Consider the following 22,954-nt stretch of genomic DNA (forward strand, 5'->3'; position numbering starts at 1 on the left):
GCTCTCTATGTATTGGTCAGAAAGGATACCAAATAAAGCCACAACTTCTAAAATAGAGTAGCAGAACATTAGATTAAAATATGTCTTCAGTGTGAAGTTTATTATATAAACAATGCAAACAGTATCACTTTCTTTTGACTAAAAATCCTTCCCTCTGCACTAGAGCACACACAATGTTAAAAAGAGAAACTCTGTGGCTATGACGAAGTACACAAGACAAAATTATTTTTCAGCTATGCAACATTTTTTTATCCAACAAGAGAGATTAAAGAACACTCCTCTTTGTGTATTCAGCTGTGCCAATAGAGCACAGCTGATTTTCATGAAACTATATCTAAACATTTGAATTTGCCTTTTCTGCTTTGTCATTAGAAAGTGGCACATACATTTTTGGGTAATTCCACACAAAATCAATCTGAGAAACAGGAAACAGGGAATTTTTACAATTGCATTCTCAAAACAAGGCCAAGTACAACAGTAAACTGATGTTAAAGATGAGTATGTCAAAAAACAAATTTAAAAAAATAGAAAAAAAACAGTACAATTTAAGGTAATACTTCTGGGCTTACCCAGAACAAAGGTAAAAAAAGGGAAAAAAACAGGTGAGGTTTAAAACCAAGTAATTAAAATTTAAGGGTAAAAATTCATCTCAGACACATAAAAAATCAGGATGCAGCCTATATAAAAAATTAATCTGATCTTTGATGTCCATGCCTACATTTCTAGCAACTGCCACATGATTTATCTGTTCAGTTCCTGGTCTTTCAAGTCTAAAGTAGAAAAAATCTTAAATTACTTGAGTGCAAGGAGCCTTTTTCTCATCCCAACAATTAATTTTTATATAGAGAAAAAGCATTAAGCATTTCCTTTGCATATAATCAGATACTGAAAGAAAGGAAATAATCAAATATGTCCTTGAAAAGTGGTATTTTTAGTCTGCTACATATTTGGACTGCAGTAAAAACTTCAGTAAAATCCTGAGTAACCACCTAGACATTGGTATTAATTTTCTGTAGTTATTGAAACAAATTAAAAAACATTGATTTCATAAACTCCCTGCTCAAGCAATAAAAAGTTTTCAGACAACACTGGACACATTTGATTTAATTTTCTGTTTATTATCCTGCTCTGGAATGTTGAGGCAGAATATGCATTTTAAATACGTAAATTCTTCCGGACATCATTTGACACAGATGGAGAGAGAGCCAGCAAGATGATGGGTATGGGCATGCTAAACTATCAGATATAGAACTGTTTTTAATCATTATTTTGCCAAGTTTGGAACAGTGAAGCAAATGCCATGAAGCAATACCCATCTTTTTTAATAAGTCAGTTTGGAAGAACTAATGGGGCTTGGGAGATCTCATCAACCTTCAGAATCAGACACTAAGTGACAAACAAAGATGCTGTAGAAAAAAGAAAAAATAGTCTTCTGATGGAGCTACATTGTTGAGAACACTGCATAAATGTGCGCAGATGGTACTCTAATCAGCTTTCCAGAACATTATAGAATTTGTTTGCCACTTTACTCACTATATCAGTGTATGCTATACCCCAACTTAAAACCAACGCCCCCAAAAAACCCAACTTAGATACCTACTCCTGTCATGTTATTGGTCAGAAGAGCTAGTCCTAACTGACAGAAACTTGAATGTGGTAAGAAAGGGGAATTCACAAGGTTTATTTTCAGTTTAGGTGACTCCTTTACAAAGATATTATACCAACAATCTGCTATGCAAATAGTATTGTAAAAGTGAAGAAAACACAGTGGAGAGGGGAAAAAAAGCAGAGAGAAGTGTATTTTTTAAATGATGTTTGTTAAAAATTCCCCACAAAAACTTGTCTATCTTTGAAAAAGATAGAAACGCTAATTTTTCATAAAATATTTCACTTTTTGTGTATAAAACGTAACGTAAACCATTTACATAATAATACAAAGCACTTTTTGATTTTAATATTTTTTAAATGTTGAAATTATCTTTTTTTTATGGCTTTGCTAAACTACAAAGTGGGAAAGAACTGATGAACAGCATGCCTTTGTCAACACAACTATTTCTGATTTCTCAAATTATACTTCTAACTTCAGTTACCAAAGTCTGGGACATAGTGGAAGTCAGAGCCCCAGCAGAAAGGTGAAGAAGAAAGACCCATCATGAGGCTTGGTAGTCAGAATGCCTTCTCATGTTTGACCGAGAAGGCATGAAAGTTCTTCATTCATACTGTACCACAGATACAACATTATTTAATTGAAACTATGTTGTCTGATGTGGCATTTATTTTTTGCACATTTCTTTTCTCACCATTTTTACTTAAAGTAATTTAGCAGATGCAGTTTGGATAGTGTTTGGTGCTGATAGAGAGGGAAAATTCTGTTTCCCAACAAATTTAAGAGGAGCTGGTGAAAAGTTTGAGGTGCAACTTTAAAGTGTGAGAGTAGAAAAAGTGTTCATCTGTCCCTCTTCATTTTCTGCTGTCGTTTTTATGCACTCTGGTGTGCTTTACAACAGAGCTCTTCCAGAAGAAGTTGGTGCAGGTCCCTGATCTTGAACACAGCCATGTGTGGGCTACCAGGTGCAGTGCTCCTCCTAAGGACTTATCCCCACAAAGACAGAAGAATGACAGGAGCATCTGCCTGCTCAGTATTATCCTACAGTGCAAAAGTCAGTGAAATTATTAAACTACCTGGCAAGGGAGTTCGCATTTTTCTCCTCTCCAGCCCGGGGCACAGGTACAGGTTCCATCCAGAGCATTGCAAGCTCCTCCGTTAAGACACTGGCAAGTTAAGTTACAGCCAAGTCCCCAGGTACCACTGGGACAATTTATTGAGCAATCTACACCATGCCAACCTGCCAAAAGTAAGAATTAGAGTGACAAATTAATTAGGTTTTCCCTCATTCCTCTCTGAGAACAAGTTTCCCTCTGCCTGCCATGTGGCATCTCAGAGACGCACAATATAGGGGTCAGATTAACTACAGGCTAGTGTCAGCAGTTCCAGCTGAGGGCTTGTCCAGGTTTGAACAGAGGTGCTCAAGGGCACCTTGTAACATCTGTGCACAGTAATATTTGCAGATGGGTGCCAACATACAAAAGCAATTGATGTGAGATCTGAAATGAAAACAGAGACACCTTGAAATTTCACTGAGAAGAACTAAACCACACTGAAAGTTCTAAGGTATAGCCTGAAAAAAATCAGGAATATTTTATCCAAACTTCAGCTGCTGCTTTCGTCATTCTCCCACCAGTGTTCAATACAGACAGTTCTGCAATATGGCTTTAACAGAAATCTTATGCACACACAAAAAAAGAAAACTTAAAAGTAGTGCATAAGTTGTATTTTTCCGAGGACACATAAAAGACCTTTTAGATTATTTCTGCGCGTCTCTCCAAATAATAATAAAAAAAAATATTTAAAAAAAAGTAACAGAAAGTGGTTCTAAAATGCAGGATTCACCACTGATTACAATGATTTGCAGATTGTGCACCAGACAGACAGAAATAGAAATAGATTTTTTTTAATGTGAACATGTACTGGATACAAAAGAAATGGCATGAATCAGTCATATGTTATCGTCAGCAATGACATAAGGCAAGTTTCTAATTTTGTACCTTGTTTACAGTAAGCGAAGGGAAAAATATTTATGCACTGATCCTAATCAATAGACTGTGCAAAACACATGTATTGAAATGAAGCTGCCTCATGCCCTGGATTGGTAACTTTGATTTTAGGGGTCATTTCAGGAAAAAAATGTTATATTGTACTAGAAAACTGACACTTTCTCTCAGTTGTCTTTTCAGGATTTCTGCATTTCCCTCATTTACATGACAAGGATTCAGGTTTAGTTTTAATTTCTTTTTTCATGGTAGTATGAGTAAAACTGCACAATGCATGAGAAGATAGGATTATGCATGGTTCAAGGAATATTTTTTCTCTATACAGCTTAGCTACTTAGCCACTTTAACAGAGTTAAATCAGCCCCACTGTCTCTGGCAAGAGCAGAAGCTGGAAACTCTTCACATTCGCTATATGACTGATTTGATTTTATTGGTCCCTGAAAAATGTAGTGGCTATTTGTCTAGGTAACTCTACCACTTCTCCTTCACTCTCAACCTCCACGAATTTTTAGAAAAACTTTTTTAGATGGGGGTGTCTACAATATAGTCTGGGCACGGGATTTGCTTGGGAGCATTCAACAACCTGCCCCTCTCTTCTCAGCAATCCAGCATCACAGCTGAGGGACAGATAAATGGCATGCTGGTCCTTCTAGCAGACCACAGCACTGTCAGAGGAGACAAGTGGTGAACCATCTCAGGGTAAACACTAGTAATTCACCCAGCCACATTATATAGTCCAATGAGAACTGTGTTGGGAAAACATGAACAAGAGGTACATTTTTGCTTTTGCCTCTCACAGCAGCAGAAGCATAAAGTATCTAGTTACATGGCCTCCAAGGTAGTCTGCTTTTTATTAAGTCTCTTTCATCTTCTCTACTTCAAAAACTCACTTTACAGAAAATTACAGAATTACAGAAAAGGAAACACTCTGAAGAGACACCTACCTGCTTTGCAGGCACAAGAACCATCTACTGGTGAACAGATAGCTTCATTTTTGCAGTTGCACACAGATGAACAGTTTACGCCGTATGTCCCAGGAAGACAAGGAGTACCACAAGCAGCCCCCTGAATTATACAAAAATATAGTCTAAATCTATCTGAAGAGGTTCAAACAATGCAACTCATAACTTACCTAGACTGAACTCAGGTGCTACAAAAGCCAGAAAACACAAAGCCCACGGCTCTCCTAGGCTGTCACTAAATTACTCTGATATTAAGGGAGAAAGTTCTTCATGCTTTTTAAATCTACAGTAAGCATTAGTTTTCTATTAGTTGCTGTGAGAGCTGAGGTCAAGTAGGTAACAGCACTTGTTTAGGTCAATGGGCAATGATTTCAGTAATAAAGAAGCCCTTTGTGACACAAAGGAAGACAGCTGCTAAACTGAAAATAATGTGGATATGTAAAATATTTTTTTAAGAATTAATTGGGCTGATCTTTTCACAGTTACTATTCCTGGAAGAACATAGAGCAAAAAGTTTTCTGTGTTAGATTAGCATCCAATGTATATGTAATAGCAAATGTCTGTAAAGGCTGTGGAATAATCTGTCCTGAACTACAAGAACAAATGACTTTGTCAAGAGTTTCTCTGGATGGAGCATGATGAGTTGGTGCAACAAAACAATTTCTGAAACCTGTTGTCTTCTCTTCATCTACACCTCAATAGCATACCCTCATTCTAATCTATGTCTTGCAAAGCAACTAACATTTTTTTCCTTAAAATTACTTCACTTCAATATTGTGTCTTATAACAGACCCAGTAATAACTAAATATCCCTAGCTCTCTCGATTACTGTGGAGGAGAAAGGACACTGTGGCATCCTGAATAATTTGGCGCTTAACTAAGGCAGTTGAGTCAAAAATGGATTGTGAAAGTGAGACTTATTTACCTTAAATCCAGGGGCACAGGTGCATCTTCCAGTCACACTGTCACAGTCAGCACCATTTTGGCAGCTGCAGATCTGCTGACACGACTCGCCATAGAATCCCGGGGAACACGTCTCATTGCAGTAGAGTCCAGACCAGCCAGGCTTGCAGGAGCATTCCCCAGACATAGGGTGACAGCTGCCAGGAGGGGATGAAAGAATAAATAATTCAGGACTAAATGTGATATCAGTATTTTATTTTATTTTTTTTTCAAGAGAACAAAATGCTGTTATAGATAGGTTGCATAAAGGATTTTGCATGTTATACACAGAGATAGTTTTCCTCCCCAAACCACAAAGCAAAGGGTTTTGTGTATGTATATAGAAATGCACATCAATTAAGATAAGAAATGTAACATCATGCAATACACAAACATTTTGGGAGGACATGGAAAGAAAAGAAGGGGCATCATTTTTCTGTAGCTAGTTTAAAGGAAACCTATCGGAAACACAGGTTTTACTATAAAATAGATAACCATGGTTACAAATATTAAGGTGATTAAACCATTAAATTCCCCAAAATTTATTGTTAGTTTTCCACTCTAAGCATAACTGGATCATTTTCATAACACTACCCAAATTCAGCAGCCTATTGTCTGAGAAATACAATGCTTTGGTAGAATAGCATGGCCTCCAACACATAGTAATAACATAGCACCCAAGGAGTAGCAGACACTCTCTTTTCTCTACATCACTAGTTGAAAAACTGGAATCTTTCCAGGAACCATACAAAATTATTTGCATTGTGCAGAAGTCAGATATACCATCAGAGCAGTGGCCTTTTGGAAAGTATCTTCCCTATGTTGGCCATACCTGGTGGCAGACCAGCTGTCCCTACCTGGAACAGCAGTTTCATTGAAGAGCCAGTCAGACAGCTGTTGCCTCATAACAAATGGACATCATCAGCTGTGCAAAGATGTATGTGCTGGAAAAGCGGACACAATGGGGTACTCTGTAGTGCTCTGGCAGACAAAGAACTCGCTTAATTCTCACCAAAGGAAAGCCTTAATATCCAAATCCAATATATTTACAATGGGAAGACTGTTTAAAGATATTTGTCTGCCACCGATTAAAGTTAAGTTCCTTTAAGTGTGCTGGGGGGGGAAGTGTCTTTGTCCAGACACATGAAATGACCCATGACAAGGGCCTGATTTTGCAATATTTGCTGACTCCTTGTGTGGGTGTGTTTTTTAAACTGAGTATTTTTCTGAGCTTTTGGCAGTTTGAAGAAATACCTACTGCACTTTTAGAAGCTATAACATAAGTAAAAACAATATTCTTTGAAACAGTTGCAAAATAACAAGGGAAGTATGAATTATAAAGGTTGGCATGTCATTATGTGTTCTACTCTCTATGTATTATTGCATACACTAAGACATCACAAGGATTCGGGGGTCTTGAAAATATTAATGTTCAACAGTATTAAAACATATTCAACAGCATTAAAAGTGAGCATAAAGGTCTTTTCAACTAAATGATAGATGCAGAAAGGGTTCAAAACTTATGGTGTTCATAGGCAATAGTCCTATTTATTCATTCAGTTATAAATACGCCTGCCATGAAATCTGTTGAAATGGAACAATTCTCATATAAAATACATGCAAAATCATGAAAACACATGATACAGCAAGGTAATCAGGCTTGCCCCCTATTCCTAATTGCTTATAGGCACCTACTGGCATTTTGAATCTAATTCCCATGTGTCTTACCAGTGGAAGAATACAGGGCAGGGAATATGAAATGTTTTTCAGTCCACAACTGAATACGCATCAGGACATGAATTACAGTATGTTCATAACATAAAATTGGTAGTACTGTCATTTTAAAAAAATAAATCTCACACTTGTCTGTCATTGAGGTTTTCTTCCTTTCAGGACAGGGGAAGGCCACATGCATGAGCAAGCACTGGGTATAAAGCAGAGGCATTGATATTCTGTGCCCCCCGGTGAGTGTTACTAAGGCATACTTGCACATATATTGATTGACACCAAAATTACTATTCCATGATTTGTAATTAGATTAGGAAGCTGGAGCACTTCTGAAGCTTTTTGATGGGTTCTTGTGCAGATAGCTTAATTGGCAATAGGATTTATATATTAAGATAGGGAAATAAAGAGATGCTTAGAGATACTGCTAGTACAACTGCTTTTATTCCTCGTCTTTTGTTAATACTTTCTGGAAATGCAACCCTTCTCTGTAGAGAGACAAAAAAATACTTGTGGGTAGTTGATATTATATATTTGAAAGACTTAGATGAACTTACTAATTTTCCTATGATTTATATAGGTTTTTCACTGTTACAATATCCACGTAAATTCTGTAGCACCCTATGCAAAGCAAGATTTCCATCAAAAGCTCTTCTACATGCACATACAAGTCCATTAGAAAAACAGAAAATTGCATGGTGCCCTAATCTTAACTTTAAAAACACGCTCAACTAAATGAAAACCATGTATCACACCATAAAATTTCACTCAACCCTATATAGGTATCTCAGAAGAAACATGAGACAGAAGAAACCCCATTAGATCTCATGTATAAACCCAGCCTGAACTATACCAAATTAGCTGGCAATACAGAACAACGCCAGCTGATCTTACCTAGAGGTGTAAACCAGTGGTGGAAGATGATAAAAAAAGGCTCACCAAGAAAAAACAGAACAGAACAAAACAAAACAAAGCAAAACAGGGACATCTCATATTTAGCTTTGAGATCAAAACAAAACTAGCCCATGTGCTCTAACACAGGTTTGACAAATGTTCTTTGTAAACCTTACAGATTAATATGCAGTTACAGTCTGCCCTTTTTACATTTTCTGAATGATTATCAGGTGTAACAAAGCCTGGCTCACAAGTGGCTTAGGCTAGAATATTCCTGTACAAAATTATATTGATGAAGGCAGATTGAGATCTTTTTTTGCTCATTCCTGCAGACTGGAGCCTTAGAACAGCAAGTTTCTATAAGCCTGTTCTGGTTTGGTTTGGTGGGTTTTGTGGTAGCAGGAGAAGGGCCCCAGAGGTGGCTCTGGTAAGAATCTGAGAGGCTCCCCCTGCTCCAAACCCAGCCAAGGAGCCACTAGAGGGACAATAGATGCACCTCAGTGATTAACATACGAAAGACTCAACATAACACCTGAGCAGAGAAGCACTTAATTGGCAAGAGCTGTGCTGGAGAGGGAGAGCTGTGCTGGTGGTTGGTCAGGAAGAAGGGGAAGAAGGTGCCCAAGCAGAAGTTTCCCTGCAGCCCATGGCCAGATGGCAGCTGTGCCCCTGCACTCGTGGAGGAACCTGGAACATTCCCTGAAGGAGCCAGGAGGGGTGAGCTTGGACAGTGGACTTGGATTTTGTGGCCAGAGGATTTGCTGCCAGTGGACTCTGATTGTGCAGCTTTGGAAGCCCCCGGAGCCAGGGGAGGTGCCTGTTCCCTGAGCAGCCCATGACCCTGTGGGAAGCCCAGGCTGGAGCAGCTCCGGGCCTGGTGGGAAGGACTCATGAAGGAGAGGTTCCTGGAGGACTCTCTGCCATGGGAGGGACCCTGTGGGGAAGCAGGGCAGGACTGCAAGGAATCCTTCTTCCTGAGGAGGAAGGAGCAGCAGGAACCACCAGCCTGTGACCTGACTCTAAACCCCATCCCCATCCCCCTGTGCCGCTGGGGGGAAGGAGGGAGAGAAACTAGGAACAAAGGGATTGGGGGCTGAGAAGAAGAGGGGGAGGGGGCAACATGTGCAAGCCCTGCTCTGTGTGTGTCTGTGTCCTGTGTGGGTTTGATGACTGTGAAATTAAATTGTTATTTTTTTTCCCAAGTTGAGTCTATTTTGCCTGGGACCTTAATCAGTGAAGAACCCTCCTGGTCCTTTGTCTCGACCCATGAGCTTTGTCCTCCTCATCCCAGAGTGTGTGTGTGGGGGAGCTGAGTGAGCGGCCGTGGGGCTGTTCCTTGTGTTGGGCCCAAACCACAACAGAGCCAAACAAACAGTGGATGGAAGAGGCAGGAACACAAGGGTCTGCTCATACCAGTTCACAGAGCTGCTGTTGTACTCCCCTGAGGAAGTATGGTTTATGTGGTCTTAGTCTCAGCCAGATAGTGGTTAGTCTAGTTCTTCTTGACTACCAAGTGAAAAGGAAAAAATCAATAGCCTCTCCTAGTCATGGAGGTCTGTCTCTCATTTGCCCTCTTGCTCAAATTCTTTCATATATACCAAAGGACACAATAGAGAAGAACCATTTGTAAAAAAAACTCTCGACCCAAGAGGGCTGTTACCTGCTGCTGTCCTCTGGGCCCCTCAAAAAGAATAAAACCTGTCAAGTATCTCTAAACCTTTATGAAGCATTTCATAAAGGCTGCTCATACAACTAAGAACAAGGATGGGCTTGCCTTTCATCCCCAGGAGATGCCATCAACCAATGCAGCAGCAAAATCCTTGTAGCTTAGACTACCCAAAAGACAAATGCTGAATTATTGCCAGAGTTGTTTTAATTTGATTTCATCAGTCATAAAACAGTAATATAAATACGTATACTCTTTTCAATTATAGTGTGTCATAATGTTTTTGAATCTTCAAGTATTTGAAGAAAATGGCTAGACACATGCTTGTATACTGCAACTTATGTACATATATTTTACAGCAATATTTTTTGGTGCTAAGTATTTTTTTAACTAACCTTTAGTCCATTTCCACATCTATGAATACTATGATCCTACATAATAACTTAGGGCTCTAAGCCTACCAATAGCTCCTCTTCAAGAAAATCTAATCTAGTCATCATACACAGATGAAAAATGCTTTTGCAGTATCAAAACCCCTAGTCCTGCAGACACACAAGGTGTATTTGAAAAAGAAATTGAACCTCCTTTTTCGTGCCTCAGAATTATTGGTTGTTAGATTGCTGCTAAATGCGTTAGTGCCATGAGGAGTATCCTTGGGCTACAGCCAGACCAAACAGTACCTGTGATAGGCAAGTAACAGGTGAGGACATTCAGTGATGTGCTTAATAAGTTGTCTCCTGGCTGACTTATATTTAGTGAGAGATTAAGACAGCCAGACACAACTGGCTACTCAGAAGATTCTCAAAAGAGTAAAGAGTCCTCAGGGAGCTTTGTCTTCTGTGCCATTACTCAGATGCTCTTTGATTTCTGTTATTTGTTGGTCTTAATCACTTCCTGACTGAGGGGTAAGGAACATATGGTGTACTTTACATAAAATATGTAAAATACACCTATGAATTCATTAAAACCCTTGTCTTCCTCACAGATCATCATGCCCTTGGAAATACACTCTTAAACAGAACTCTTAAGTGCCTCTCAATGTGTCATTCAGAGGGGAAAATGTTCAAAAAAAGGCGAGCCACATGCTGCTGTTTACATGTGAACATTTGTGATCAGATTTGACCACAGCCTGTCTTCCAGTGGTATAAATGAAGGAACAGCTGTTTTGAACATGAATCAGAAGTAATCCCTGTAATATCAGAAATACTATACTGTGTAATGCGTTCCTGTCAAACAAGGCTGTTAGAAATCTCTGCAGACAAATCTGCAGGAAGGCAGCTAACCATAATTCATAACACAATAGTATTTGGTCTACTAGCATAACTTGAGAGCTAGCCAGATCAGCATTATGGTGCCATTTATTCTTGAATGAATTGCTTGATTTTATGTCAAAAACTCTGCATTTTTTTCAAAAGACACTTCAAGGAAATGGGATAAACAGAAGTACATGCACACAACTATGAAAGCATATGGAAAGAAAAAATAATTCAGTTTGCTGTCACATGAAAGGTATGTTTGAAAAATTCAGACAATCCACAAAGTAATTTTTCACAGAGGCCTAGCAGAATAGGTATCTCCACGTATGTACTTGAGTGCTTTAACATCACTGCTAAATTCTGACTAATGGCTTTTGTTTTATGTATGAAAAAAAAGTGCATCTTATATACAAGATACAGCAGGATTCTGTGAAACAGCCAATAGTTTCTGCAAATTTCTTTCACAGCTATTTCAACAGCAAAAAATTAGATTATGCTCACACACCTTATCTAAGGTACTATGATTAGTAATGTAATTAAGTGTAAGTGAATGTGTAAGTGAATCCACAATGATCAAAGTATTTTGTAAGAGGAACTGTGTTTTGTAACAAGAGAAAGCTACCCAGAATTGTTCTACAAATATGTTGGCTCGCCTCTACTGACATCTGACATTCCTTCCTCACAGCTGAAAGTTTGTCTCCAAATAGCTAGTTTTTTATATTTTTCATAACAACGCAGTGAAACACTGTGAAGTCCACAACAACACAATAAACTAAAAAACCAGGACTCATTACTGCCTGAATAAAGAGAGGCTGGTAAAAGGTGGGCCAGTTGGAAAACTACTAATCACTCACTTTCCAGGGATCAGATTTTGCCTCCTTTCACTACAGCAATTCTTATATACAACTACAGAGAGATAGAAAGAAAAATGGACTCTTCTCCCACGCCTGACTCATAAGACTATACGTCTATTGATTTCAATTCAGTTATTTCTCATCTGCAGCACACCAGAATGTGTGAGCAACGGATGATGTATACTGACTTTACACAGTGAACAATATAATGGTTTATTCATGTGGTATAGACAAAAGTCACACTTTGTCTTAGCATTTATTTCATGGGTCAGAGACAAAATACAGTGGTCAGTATTTACATAAAATATAGTTGCAAACACTGAAATTCAGAAGCTCTTTTGGATTGATATTTTCCTTCTTGACAGGGTTAGAGAATACAAAATAGTCTAACATTACATGTTCAATTTGAATGAAAGTACTAGTAAAATCAGGAAATACTTGTTTTCAGATTTTTATGTTCTACATAGAAAAAAGAAATCAGGATAAAGGCCTACCTCCAGGTATTGGGCATGTGGCAGGGACACTTTTTATCACACTTGAGACCATAAATTCCCTCAGGACAAAGCCTTGTCTCGCAGTGCTCTCCAGTGAATCCTGGTTCACAGAGACAGGCACCACTAATATGGTAACATTTCCCACCATTCACACACTTGCAGGTCTCAGCACATCGCACTCCGTAAGTCCCCACTGGACATTCATCTTGGCATCTGTGAGAAGAACAAACAAACAAAAAATAGTTTTATTTCCCATAAACTACAGCTTTTGGAAATTTAAGGGAAATATGGTTTATACGGAATCTCTTATACTGGTCTAAAATGCCTCTTAAATAGAGCAGGAATTTATAAAACTGCATATTGTAAAGTGCTTCTCTCTGGTTTCTACTGCTGGACAGGCTTAAAAACATTGGCTCAGCAAATTCATTTGGAAAACATTCACTCCAACGAAGGAGACAACATGCATACACAAACCATTGCACTTCATATTCAGGAACCAGAACAAAACCCAATCCCCTTCTTCTGATCTGATTTTTCTAATAAATGAAAGTGAAAATCAGTAGAGACTTGAGCTTAACACATACGGGAGAGTAGCAATGATTTGGTGCTCCTTAAGGGAAATACATCCTAACAGACTTCTTCACCAAACTCTTTCTCTTTCATTCAAGGCTTTTAGAAGACAACTACTTTAGCTAATAGTCTTATTTCCTCGATGTTTTACATATGAAAGACACTATTTAACCTGAAGATCAGACTGCATGTTTGGCTTTCCAGCCTGACTAAAGGCCAGTTTTCAGTATCAGGCTTCTGAAACTTCCAGCGGATTTACTAATGAGTTTCTGGATAACAATGTCATTTGGCAAAGAATTTAAGAGATACAACATGAGTTGGACGTTTTCAGCTTTAACTTCTCTGTGTTTTATAAGTGAATTGTTAAAATTCAGAATGCCAGTACTCGTACAGCATTACTTAAGTCCTCCAGGACTACAGGCACTTAAAATATTTTATGATTTATGTATGAAAACAGACTTCTCAGCTGCACAGGTTCATGCCTCAGAGCCAAGGATGTGTCAAGGAAGCTTATGTGTGATGAAAAATCCCCTTGTTTTTTCAATATAAGCATCCTATGAACTCTGACATAGACAAAAAGACAAAACAGGTAAATCCCAAAGCTTCAGGGCCAGAAGACACTGACACTGAAGTCCTGAGGTGTCCTGAGTACTCAACAGGTGATATCAGGCACATAACATCTGCAATTTGGGTACCTGTAAGTTTCACCAAGTTACAGTTTATACAAAAATATTACTTGATAATATAGCATATTATGAATGGTTTCATCAGCTTCTAACCTGCTCATTCCCTGTGTCCTATAACATAATTCCTTGGTGGCCTCTATATTTTTCTCATTTATTTAACTTTTTTTGTATTTTTTTTGCATGACTGGTGGTTTATTAGATGAGAATTTCAAAGACGTGACACAGGGCATTGCAAAATGTAACAGTATTTAGTACAGCTCTCTGACTGAAGCAAAATGGGTATGTATGTTCACTTCATGGTTCTGCAGTATTTGCCTCAGTCTAATACTGACATGCAGAAGTTTCATAGTATTCATAACTCTGCCCTGAATGAAGCTAGCAATAAAACCCCCTTTCCTTCATAAGTGTAGCATAATAGGGCTTAACTCTGTTTAAGTGTTTCCTAATTAAGTTATACAAATAAAGCTGAGAATTATTTTTTTTTCTCCAAATGACAATCTGAAATCCCAGCCAAATAAGACTTAATTGCATCTTCATCAGCTTCTGAAAGATCCTTTTCCACCTCATGTTTAGGACAGGAATGAATCAAAAACAATTAGGCAGAACAATTGTAACAGCACTTTAAACTAGATTCCCTTGTGTTAACTCACATCACCTAAAAACTGACACAAGCTCAAGCATCCTCTTTTTCTTGCTGAATAAGTTCCAGGAGTCTCCACCACACTGGAATCTCAGACAAATACAGCTGAAGTTACACATAGAAGTGGAGAATACCTCAGCACTTTTAAAAACTGCCCTTTTTGCTGCAGCTAGGTATGTGCTAGCTCAGTGAATGCCCACACATTTCTGTAATACTTCCTTCCTTTGCCAGTCCACTGACATGAAATAAAAGCCAGGTCTACAGCCTTGCTTCTGACCCATTCCTACCCTTGGGGTATTTTGAAAAACAAAGTAATAGCAAATACAGTCTGTTTTGCAGGAAAAGAGGGAGCTCAGACTTGAAAAAGTTATCAAAATGCTGCAAGCATTTCATATTAAAGTCAGATTTAAATTCCAAGACAAAAAGATATAATTGCTTTTAGAAACACCAGTCTACCACAGTGCATAGACTCTTACATGGATATTCCTTTGATTTCCCTGCAGACTTGTCTTTTTCTCTTTAAATGCATCTACCACCTTCTGCACTGTTTCTTCACAGACACAAACTGAATTTTGGCATCCAAATGGCTCTAAACTAACTGTTTCCCATCTTCATGAGGGTTTTTTTCCCCTTATGTCTGGCACAGCCTCTCCCCATGTCCTGTGAACACTTGCGTGGGAAGTGCATATGGTTATAGTACCTACTATTGTTGGCAGAGATCCCCTGGACTGACCCCAGCGATTAAGCTGCTGGTGACTTCAGCAAATGAGTTGTGTGCTGTTTAAAAACATATGCAGAAAAACACTTCTTTCATCACTGTCCTCTGCCTTTAAAAGTTATGCCTTGCTGTATTATCTTTCCAATCCACCAAAGATGATTTTTAACAATCAAGTTGGAAAAGAAAGAAGTTCCACTTCTTCATCTGAACGACACACTTTAGGAAACAACTCACCAGCTTGCTCACTTTGAAGAGGAACCAAATGAGCTTCCTTTGCTCATATGACTGCCAAACATCTGCACAAAACCAAGAGCTTCCCTCCTCAGCCCTTCACCATACCCCAAACTGCGTCACTCTGCAAGCCACTCAATTCCAAACCTGTGACTCAGCATCAACTAAGTGACACAGCAAACACTTCACAGAACTCTTAAGCGTATCACAGGTATTTTCATTCTGCTTTCTACCAGGTTCTTAACTTTCTCTGCCCCTTGCACATTCAGCAGTCTGGCAAAAAACAAGTTTTCCTTACCGTTCCCCTGTGTAACCTGGGCTGCAAAGGCATTGACCTGTCGCTGAGTCGCAGGTCCCTCCATTGTGGCACTGGCACTCCTGGGAACAGTTTGTCCCATAACGACCCTCAGGACAAGGCTGACCACAGACCATGCCCTGCATGTGCAGAAAATAAATATTAATATTGGATTGGGGCTTATAGGCTGAATGGACAAGGATGAAAGGTTTTTAATGAAGGAAAATTAAGGACATCTCACATTACTTGTCTAGTGCTAATCTTGGAAATTACAGACTCTTCTCCAGCTTTAAAAGTAGGGCATTTTCTCAGCACTGGAGGAATTACCTTCTAGGATTTCCATTTTGGAAGCCAAAGCTAATGAAAAGCACTATCTCTAAGCAACACTGAAAACACTTAAGACATTTAAGGCTAATTGATGTCAAGCTCTTCCCAATTTATTTATCAGGAGTAGCATGTATCCAGACATTCAGAGATGCCCTCCTGTGAGTAGTGGTGTAAAAATCAGTAACTGCTGTAATGCCCAGTTATACTCCTTTATGATAAGTTGGTTTTGTTTATAACTCCATTGAAAGCAGCAAATCTTAAAAGCTTAGATAGGATGTCTGCTTCCTTTCAACATTGCTATATACAGTCTTAGAATTAATTACACCTGAGTAGTGAGAGGGCATCAGATCTCAGGACTTTTAAGAAGACATTTAAAGGAAAACAAATTTATAGACATTTCACCAGGCAAAATACATCTACTGCAGCTAACATAAGATAGTGCAGAACTTATACCTGGCTGGTTTAAACTTTGCTGTCATGAAAAGTCAGAAAGTTTATGCTGACAAAATTATCTTCCCTAGAACTGAAAAATCTAACATTAACAAAGAATTATGCTTTAATAACTACTTGGGAAGGAAAATTAGTCAAAGGGTTAAACAGTAATTTATTAGTTAAGACACACCCTTGTATAAAATTTCCATCACTGCTTCAGATGCAATCTTGTTTTTCATTAGCTGTATTATGGCAGATAAAGGGAGTCAAGAATTTATGCAAACATTTGTATCCTATGATCAACAATTCAATTTTTCTAATGTAAGTGGAATAAAAAGTTAAAAAAGGCTATAATCCAAGTTAGATAGTCAGGTGAGTGCTGCTATTCAAACACACAGAGATGATAATTGATAGCTATGTCCTCTAGTTGGTAAAAAACTGACCTCTGCCACAGGTTATCACAATATAATATCCCAATTATCATGAGATTAATAACAGTCCAGTAAATGTGGATTTTCACCCAAAATTTACATATAAATAGAAAACATTATGAACACATACTAATGATAAATATTATCTACAAATGTATTTAAATAAATTATTTGGGCTTTGATCACCTTCCTGTCTTTTGATGACCTTCCAGCTCCATTATTTGCCAACTCAAACTTGGCAGCCTGGTACCAGAGGAGGCTACTTGCAGCTCCAAGGTCAATTCTTCTTTCCCAACCCACTGACAAAAAGGCAGAAAGTCTAAAAATAATGTCAGAGGTCTGATGGCCCATTTCCACCAATAACATTTAAGACAGTATCTAAAGGTTTGGGGCTTTTGCCACGCGTACTATAGATACAAAACAGGCACAAAACCCACTGCTAAAATACCGAATGGTGTCACTTCTGTATATCTATCTAGAAATTAATGACTTCCAGGAGGGACCTAAAGGACGTGGCCTCATCAAGGTAGGATTCACGTCTTCTGCTTCCTAGGATCTAATATGGTTAAAATGCAGCACAGAACTGGAGGCTTCTCAGGAACAGATGGTTTTGCAAGTATTTTATTCCACTCCCTTATGCTAAAACATGTTTCTCATTACTCCTGGCTACAGGCAGGCTGCATTTGCTATTCTCATTTGCTACCCTTTTCTGAGGCTGCCTGAAATCTACAAATACGCGAGTTTTATAGGGTTGTCTCGATTTCAGAAAGTGTTTTTACCATCCATCCAGGTGGGCAGGCACACTCCCCGGTGACATGGTGACAGACCCCTCCATTCTGGCACGGGCACCTCTCCTCGCACTGCGGCCCATGCTTCCCGGGGGGACAGAGGTCCTCACAGCTGGGGAGATGGTGGTGTACAACAGAGACAACCATTACTTCGGCACACGCCCCAGTTTCCAGCCACCTTTTTATTTTTAATGCTATCATTAACTCATCTGGCCAGATGTATGGAACAGAAACCAGTCCAACATAAAGAGATGTACACTGAATATTGCAATGCGTTGAAACAGCAAATCTAAGGAAACAGACCTGGCAATCAAGGCATTATTTCTTCTTAAAAATATTTATTTATGCACCGTTTTCTGCTCATTTACTGTTACTGACAAAGATCAAAATCTATTTTGGAATGACAAAACCAAGTAACTCCAGATTTCAGTGTGTTTTTCCAAACTTGTAGCCAAACCACTTTTATAGCGGTCATGAAGAAGGTCCTGCTGCTACATTTTTTTTGCTTTTACTCAGCAGTCCGGATTGAGAGGGCTGTCTCTCAGCTACACATCTGAATGTGCACTGCAACGTGGTCTGAACAGCTGCTTCTTTGCCACCAGACCTGCTTCGCTGCATCTCACAGCAGCCGGGCCAAGTTCATCTAAACCTAACTCATCTTGTTAGCTCTATTTACAACTTATGTCTCCCACACACACAAACAATATATTGTTAATAATTTAGGTTAGATATTAGGACGAAATTCTTCACTCTAAGGGTGGTGAGGAACTGCAATGGGTTGCCCAGGGAGGTTGCTGGTTGCCCCATCCCTGGAAGGGTGGCCAGGTTGGACAAGGTTTGGTGCAACATGATCTAGTGGTAGGGTTCCCTGCTCATGGCAGGGCGGTTGGAGCTTGGTGATCTTTAAGGTCCCTTCCAACCTTAACGATGTAATGATTCTACGATCCTTACAAGGCACCCGTGTATCCAGGAGGACATCTGCACTCTCCAGTCACGTGGTCGCAGGTGGCCCCGTTCTGGCACTGGCACTTCTGGTGGCAGTCGTTGCCGTACGTCCCGTGGTCGCAGCGCTCCTCGCAGCGCCAGCCCTTGAACCCCGAGGCGCAGTGGCAGGCGCCAGTGATGGGGTTGCACAAGGCGCCGTTCTTGCACTGGCAACGGCTGCTGCAGTGAGGCCCCCAGTGGTCGCTGTCACAGGCTGAAACGGCAGGAGGAAAAAATAAGTACAGAGGTTTCGTAACAGCCCTGGGCACTTACAGCACGGAAGGTACTGTGAGCCAACTGTAAAAGAAAAAGAAGTCACAAAATGAAAACAGTTACGTGGTACATCCTCAGCTCTCCCTGGTCCTCAAGGATCTTGGTGGGCAGATGGAACTTAATTTATGCACACAAATTAATTTCTTATGCATAAAAGCAAACACTTTAAAATGTGAAGCTGTGAAGTAAATGCAAGCTCGAGCCTCTGTATTGTCAAAACCCTTCATTGTGACTTTACAGCATTAAGTAACAGTTACGGCTGCAGTAAGCTTCCATTTAGACAGAGAAGTCTTGCTAGCTTCAAAAAGTAAAAAGATACAGTGTAAATAATAAGCAGTCTGAATCCCACACAAAAAATGAAAAGCTTACTCAATACAAGATTATATTTTTTTTTTAATCCAGAAGGTCCTACCTGTCTGAATTATTGCAAATACTTTTTCAATCTTGCAATATACTGATAGTGCAAAGAAAACACACAAAGTGTAACACCAAGCAACAGAAATTAAGAATTATATGGCTAAACTTAATCTGGATGTTACGAATTTGGTTATCCAATTTGTCTTCATGATCATTCAAATGATCATGTTTTTGTCTGGCCCAGTGCAGCCATTAAAACCCTGCAAGCAAGCCACTCAGATCTCAGCATCAAAAGAAAAACCATAATGTTAAGGAAGAAATTTTTCTGAAGTGAGAAACGTGGCAGTACTGTAAAAAGCCAGAGGATGAAGGTCACCTAGAATTCAACAGGAATGTGTCAATCATATGGTCAAATGATCTGATTTCATTTTTACGTTCAGGTTGATAACGGCGCAACGGGAAAGCCCCAGTTGCAGCGACTGGAAGCTGGGGCTCTTCTCTTGGAGACTGACAACCATTGTTCTCCCAATCTTCTCCTGGGGCAAAAACGGCAGGCAGAGAACAGGCCCACTTTCCAAGACTAATGCAAAGTAATTCAAGAATCCTCCTCAGGGTACGAATTACTGAATTACAGGAGCTGTTCACTCAGGCTACACAAACAAAAAGGGATTAGTGTCTTTTAAAGAACCTACTCTCTAAGATTTATTTTTTTTTTTCCAAGACAGGACACTAGAACATGCATCCATAATGGAGATATTGTGAGCTACACACAATAAAATACATAGCGATAGAATGTATTATGTGTTTAATAGACACCCAGCAATGCTGTCAAACTGACAGAACAGCTGTCTGTCTTGTTATTGACCTCTTTCTTTGAAGATGTGTGGGTTTTGTTCTGGACTGTACCAAAAAGCACTGCTGCCTATAGCACACAGCACTTCACAAGCTGCCTCTTCTCATGGTAACACACATGCATTCACAACTGCTGTATGTTTATTTTTAACATGTTTGCATGGAATAGGAAGTGTAATCTTCATACTTAACCAGTCCTCCAATTGTTGTCAGAAAACTAGTTATTTTGAGATGTACATAAATATATATATGGGTGGTGAGACATCTGAGACAGTCACATATTCTATCATGATTGAGCAGACACCTCTACTTTTCTTTCTGCTAAACACATTAGGTTGGATTCAGATATTCATCTTCCCTCCTGCTCCCACACAAAAAGCACCAATTTCCATTTCAGCCATTCCTCATGGCTGATTAATAGGAAAATATAATAAATTAAAAAAATTAAAAACCTGTCCTGCCATGCTTGTTAAACAGAATTATTTAGACTGATCAGCAGACCACAAGTGTTCCAGTGTAAAGCTCAGTCAGGAATAAGTGTGGCCTGAACACACTCTAGATACAAAGACATGACAGACAAGACAGAACGTCCTGGTTGATAAGCACAAGCTTGTGTTCTTTTGCCAACAGCTGGAAATGGGATATTTGGTGCAGTGCAACCACATTCAGGTAGCTGCTTGAAGACCTGGTGTAATAAGTCTCAAAGCCTCACTGACCAGAAGCATCTACTACCACGTATCTCCCACTGCATCCAACACCAAGGCATCAAGCCTGCCTTGCTAGAAATGGTCTCACTTGTGAAGCAGCAGAGGCCTTGTACTCCCTCTTGCTCTTTTTGGAACCTCACTCCCACTCTGCCTCCCTAGGATGCACCCCACTGTCTCCTGCAGATTTACACACACCCAAGGTGAACAGACTGTGCCTGTGAACTTGAACCTTACTCAACTGCTTTACTGTAAGAGCATGTACTGCAAGGTACATAATGATATATTAGTTTCCTGGCGTGATCTCCTCACGATGTTTGCAGGAAAGCATTAAAATAAAAAGCATCATATGGCTGCTAATAGGATGTCCAGTCTCACAAGCATTCTCCTGGCAACTGCCAGGTGGGAAACAAATATTGACTATGCAATTGTTCACTACATCATGACAGCAAAGCATAGCACCAGGACAACGGCAGCCCCACCAGTGCACAATAGTCCTTTGGGCAAAGTCTGTTAATCTGTGAATTATGGGCAGACCTGCAGAGAAACCTGCAGGATTAATGGGAATAAACTGTAGTTTTGAATTAGATGGATAAATAAAATATTTTACCCCTGTGTCCTCTGATGGAAAATCAATAACGCTTCCCATAGGAAATGAATGTGATTTGTCAGAAACTGAAGCAGAGTTTGTTACTAAAAAAAAAGAGGGTAAAAGGGTGGAGATGTTTCCTGTGGAGAGTTTGGTTTATTTTCAATTAGTTTTGGAGGCTAAATTTACCAACTGTTACACCAGACTACTTCTGCTCTTCCTAGTATTCAGACACTAAGAAAGCCTGGCTGAAAGCTGCACAGCTGCTAATCTGGTGGAATGGGATAGTCTTTGAGTTAATGACTATCATCAGGTTACTGACAGTTAGATGGAGTTTAATCAGAATAGCTTCTCTGACTGTCCTGACTGCATGAAGGTCACAGGCACTAGAGCACATACAAACACTACATGCAGCCACACGCAGAAGTGTCAGCTACTGGCTCTTGATCAGATTTGGAGCTGTAAATCATCTGTCTTCACATGTGGCACATGTGAAAGGGAAGCAAAGTATAGAGACGAGCCCTATGATCAGGATGGTTTCGACACAAGGACAATGCATCTCCACCCCAGTAACTCCTCAGACTCTGAAGCCAGCAGAAATGCAGAACTAAATCAGCAAATCAGGGTTAATTTTCTGTACTGATCATAAAGAACTGGCCTAACGCTGCTCTGTTTTATGCAGAGCACCTTCCTTATAAAAGCTGTTCTCCTCCCCCTTTTCATGGATGTTATATTCACACTCAGGTTTTCCTGTTTTAAACAGAAGAACCAGCTAGTTGTACTTTCCCTGTAAGCTTTCACAAGAAAGTGAGAAGGTTCTTTCTGCCTTCACCTCATGCTGTAGGGGGAAAAAAATAACCAAAGTAAATGTTTAACAAACACTGTGGCATTAATGCCACATGTTGTAATTTTTCTTTTTACACGTCTGTTCATCTGGGAATATATTTTTTGTCATGGCAATACCTGCTGTGCACATCACACAATGCTGCAAATACAGGACAGAGAACGTTCCTTGCTAGACAGTAGCCAGTGAAAGCAAAAGTTTGCCTTTGGGAACAAGGGCAGTGCATTGTATAAACCCTCATTTAAACTCAGTGAATCTCCTATGAAACTCTTAGACAATGCACATCTAACCATAAAGAAATGCTCACTAAAACTGAATGCCAAAAAATTACTTCAGCAACACACTGAAGCTCAAGGATTCAAAGGTGAAAAAAACACCTTCAAGAAGAACCTGCTACCTGTGATTGAAATTGCTATCATTTCAGGGCCTTTTGTAGCATCTTTGAAGATTTAAAGTTCTGTATTCTCTAGTGTAATCCTTTTAATGCACATTGTTACTTTGTTGGGCTAGGTGTGGTTTTATGCACAGGGCTTCTGGTGATTTGCCTATCAGGATGGAGGAAGCCCTGATATTTGACAGCATAAGGTATGAATTTTTATAATAATCTGAAGCACATATGTAGAGTTTGGTAACTCCTTTACTGCTGTTTATAAACAAAGACATCACCTACAACTCTGTACCTCTCTAAAGAATGGCCTATAATGAGAACATAATAAGGCTATCAAATCAAGTCAAAGAACAATTCAGAAAAAAAACAACCCACGACCTTCTGAGAGTCTCTAGCTTAAACTATAATTTAAGTATGCCGCAGTTTCCTCATAACATAAT

The 22,954-nt window shown here is 39.4% G+C and overlaps 1 protein-coding gene across 2 annotated transcripts in view; it reads right to left on the reverse strand.

Moving 5' to 3' along the window:
- MEGF10 (multiple EGF-like-domains 10) overlaps nucleotides 1–22,954 on the reverse strand; it is a 76,109-nt gene that overhangs the window by 31,393 nt on the left and 21,762 nt on the right. For both annotated transcript variants that reach the window (XM_009998152.1, XM_009998153.1), the window contains exons 5-11: nucleotides 18,475–18,721; nucleotides 17,515–17,635; nucleotides 15,549–15,685; nucleotides 12,406–12,618; nucleotides 5,500–5,674; nucleotides 4,557–4,677; nucleotides 2,683–2,846 (exon numbers count right to left, since the gene is read on the reverse strand). In XM_009998152.1, coding sequence (XP_009996454.1) covers nucleotides 2,683–2,846; nucleotides 4,557–4,677; nucleotides 5,500–5,674; nucleotides 12,406–12,618; nucleotides 15,549–15,685; nucleotides 17,515–17,635; nucleotides 18,475–18,721 — 1,178 coding nt within the window. The remainder of the gene's footprint in view (nucleotides 1–2,682; nucleotides 2,847–4,556; nucleotides 4,678–5,499; nucleotides 5,675–12,405; nucleotides 12,619–15,548; nucleotides 15,686–17,514; nucleotides 17,636–18,474; nucleotides 18,722–22,954) is intronic.

Source organism: Chaetura pelagica, unplaced genomic scaffold, assembly GCF_000747805.2.
Source record: "Chaetura pelagica isolate M959 unplaced genomic scaffold, ChaPel_1.0 scaffold145, whole genome shotgun sequence".
NCBI lineage: Eukaryota > Metazoa > Chordata > Aves > Apodiformes > Apodidae > Chaetura > Chaetura pelagica.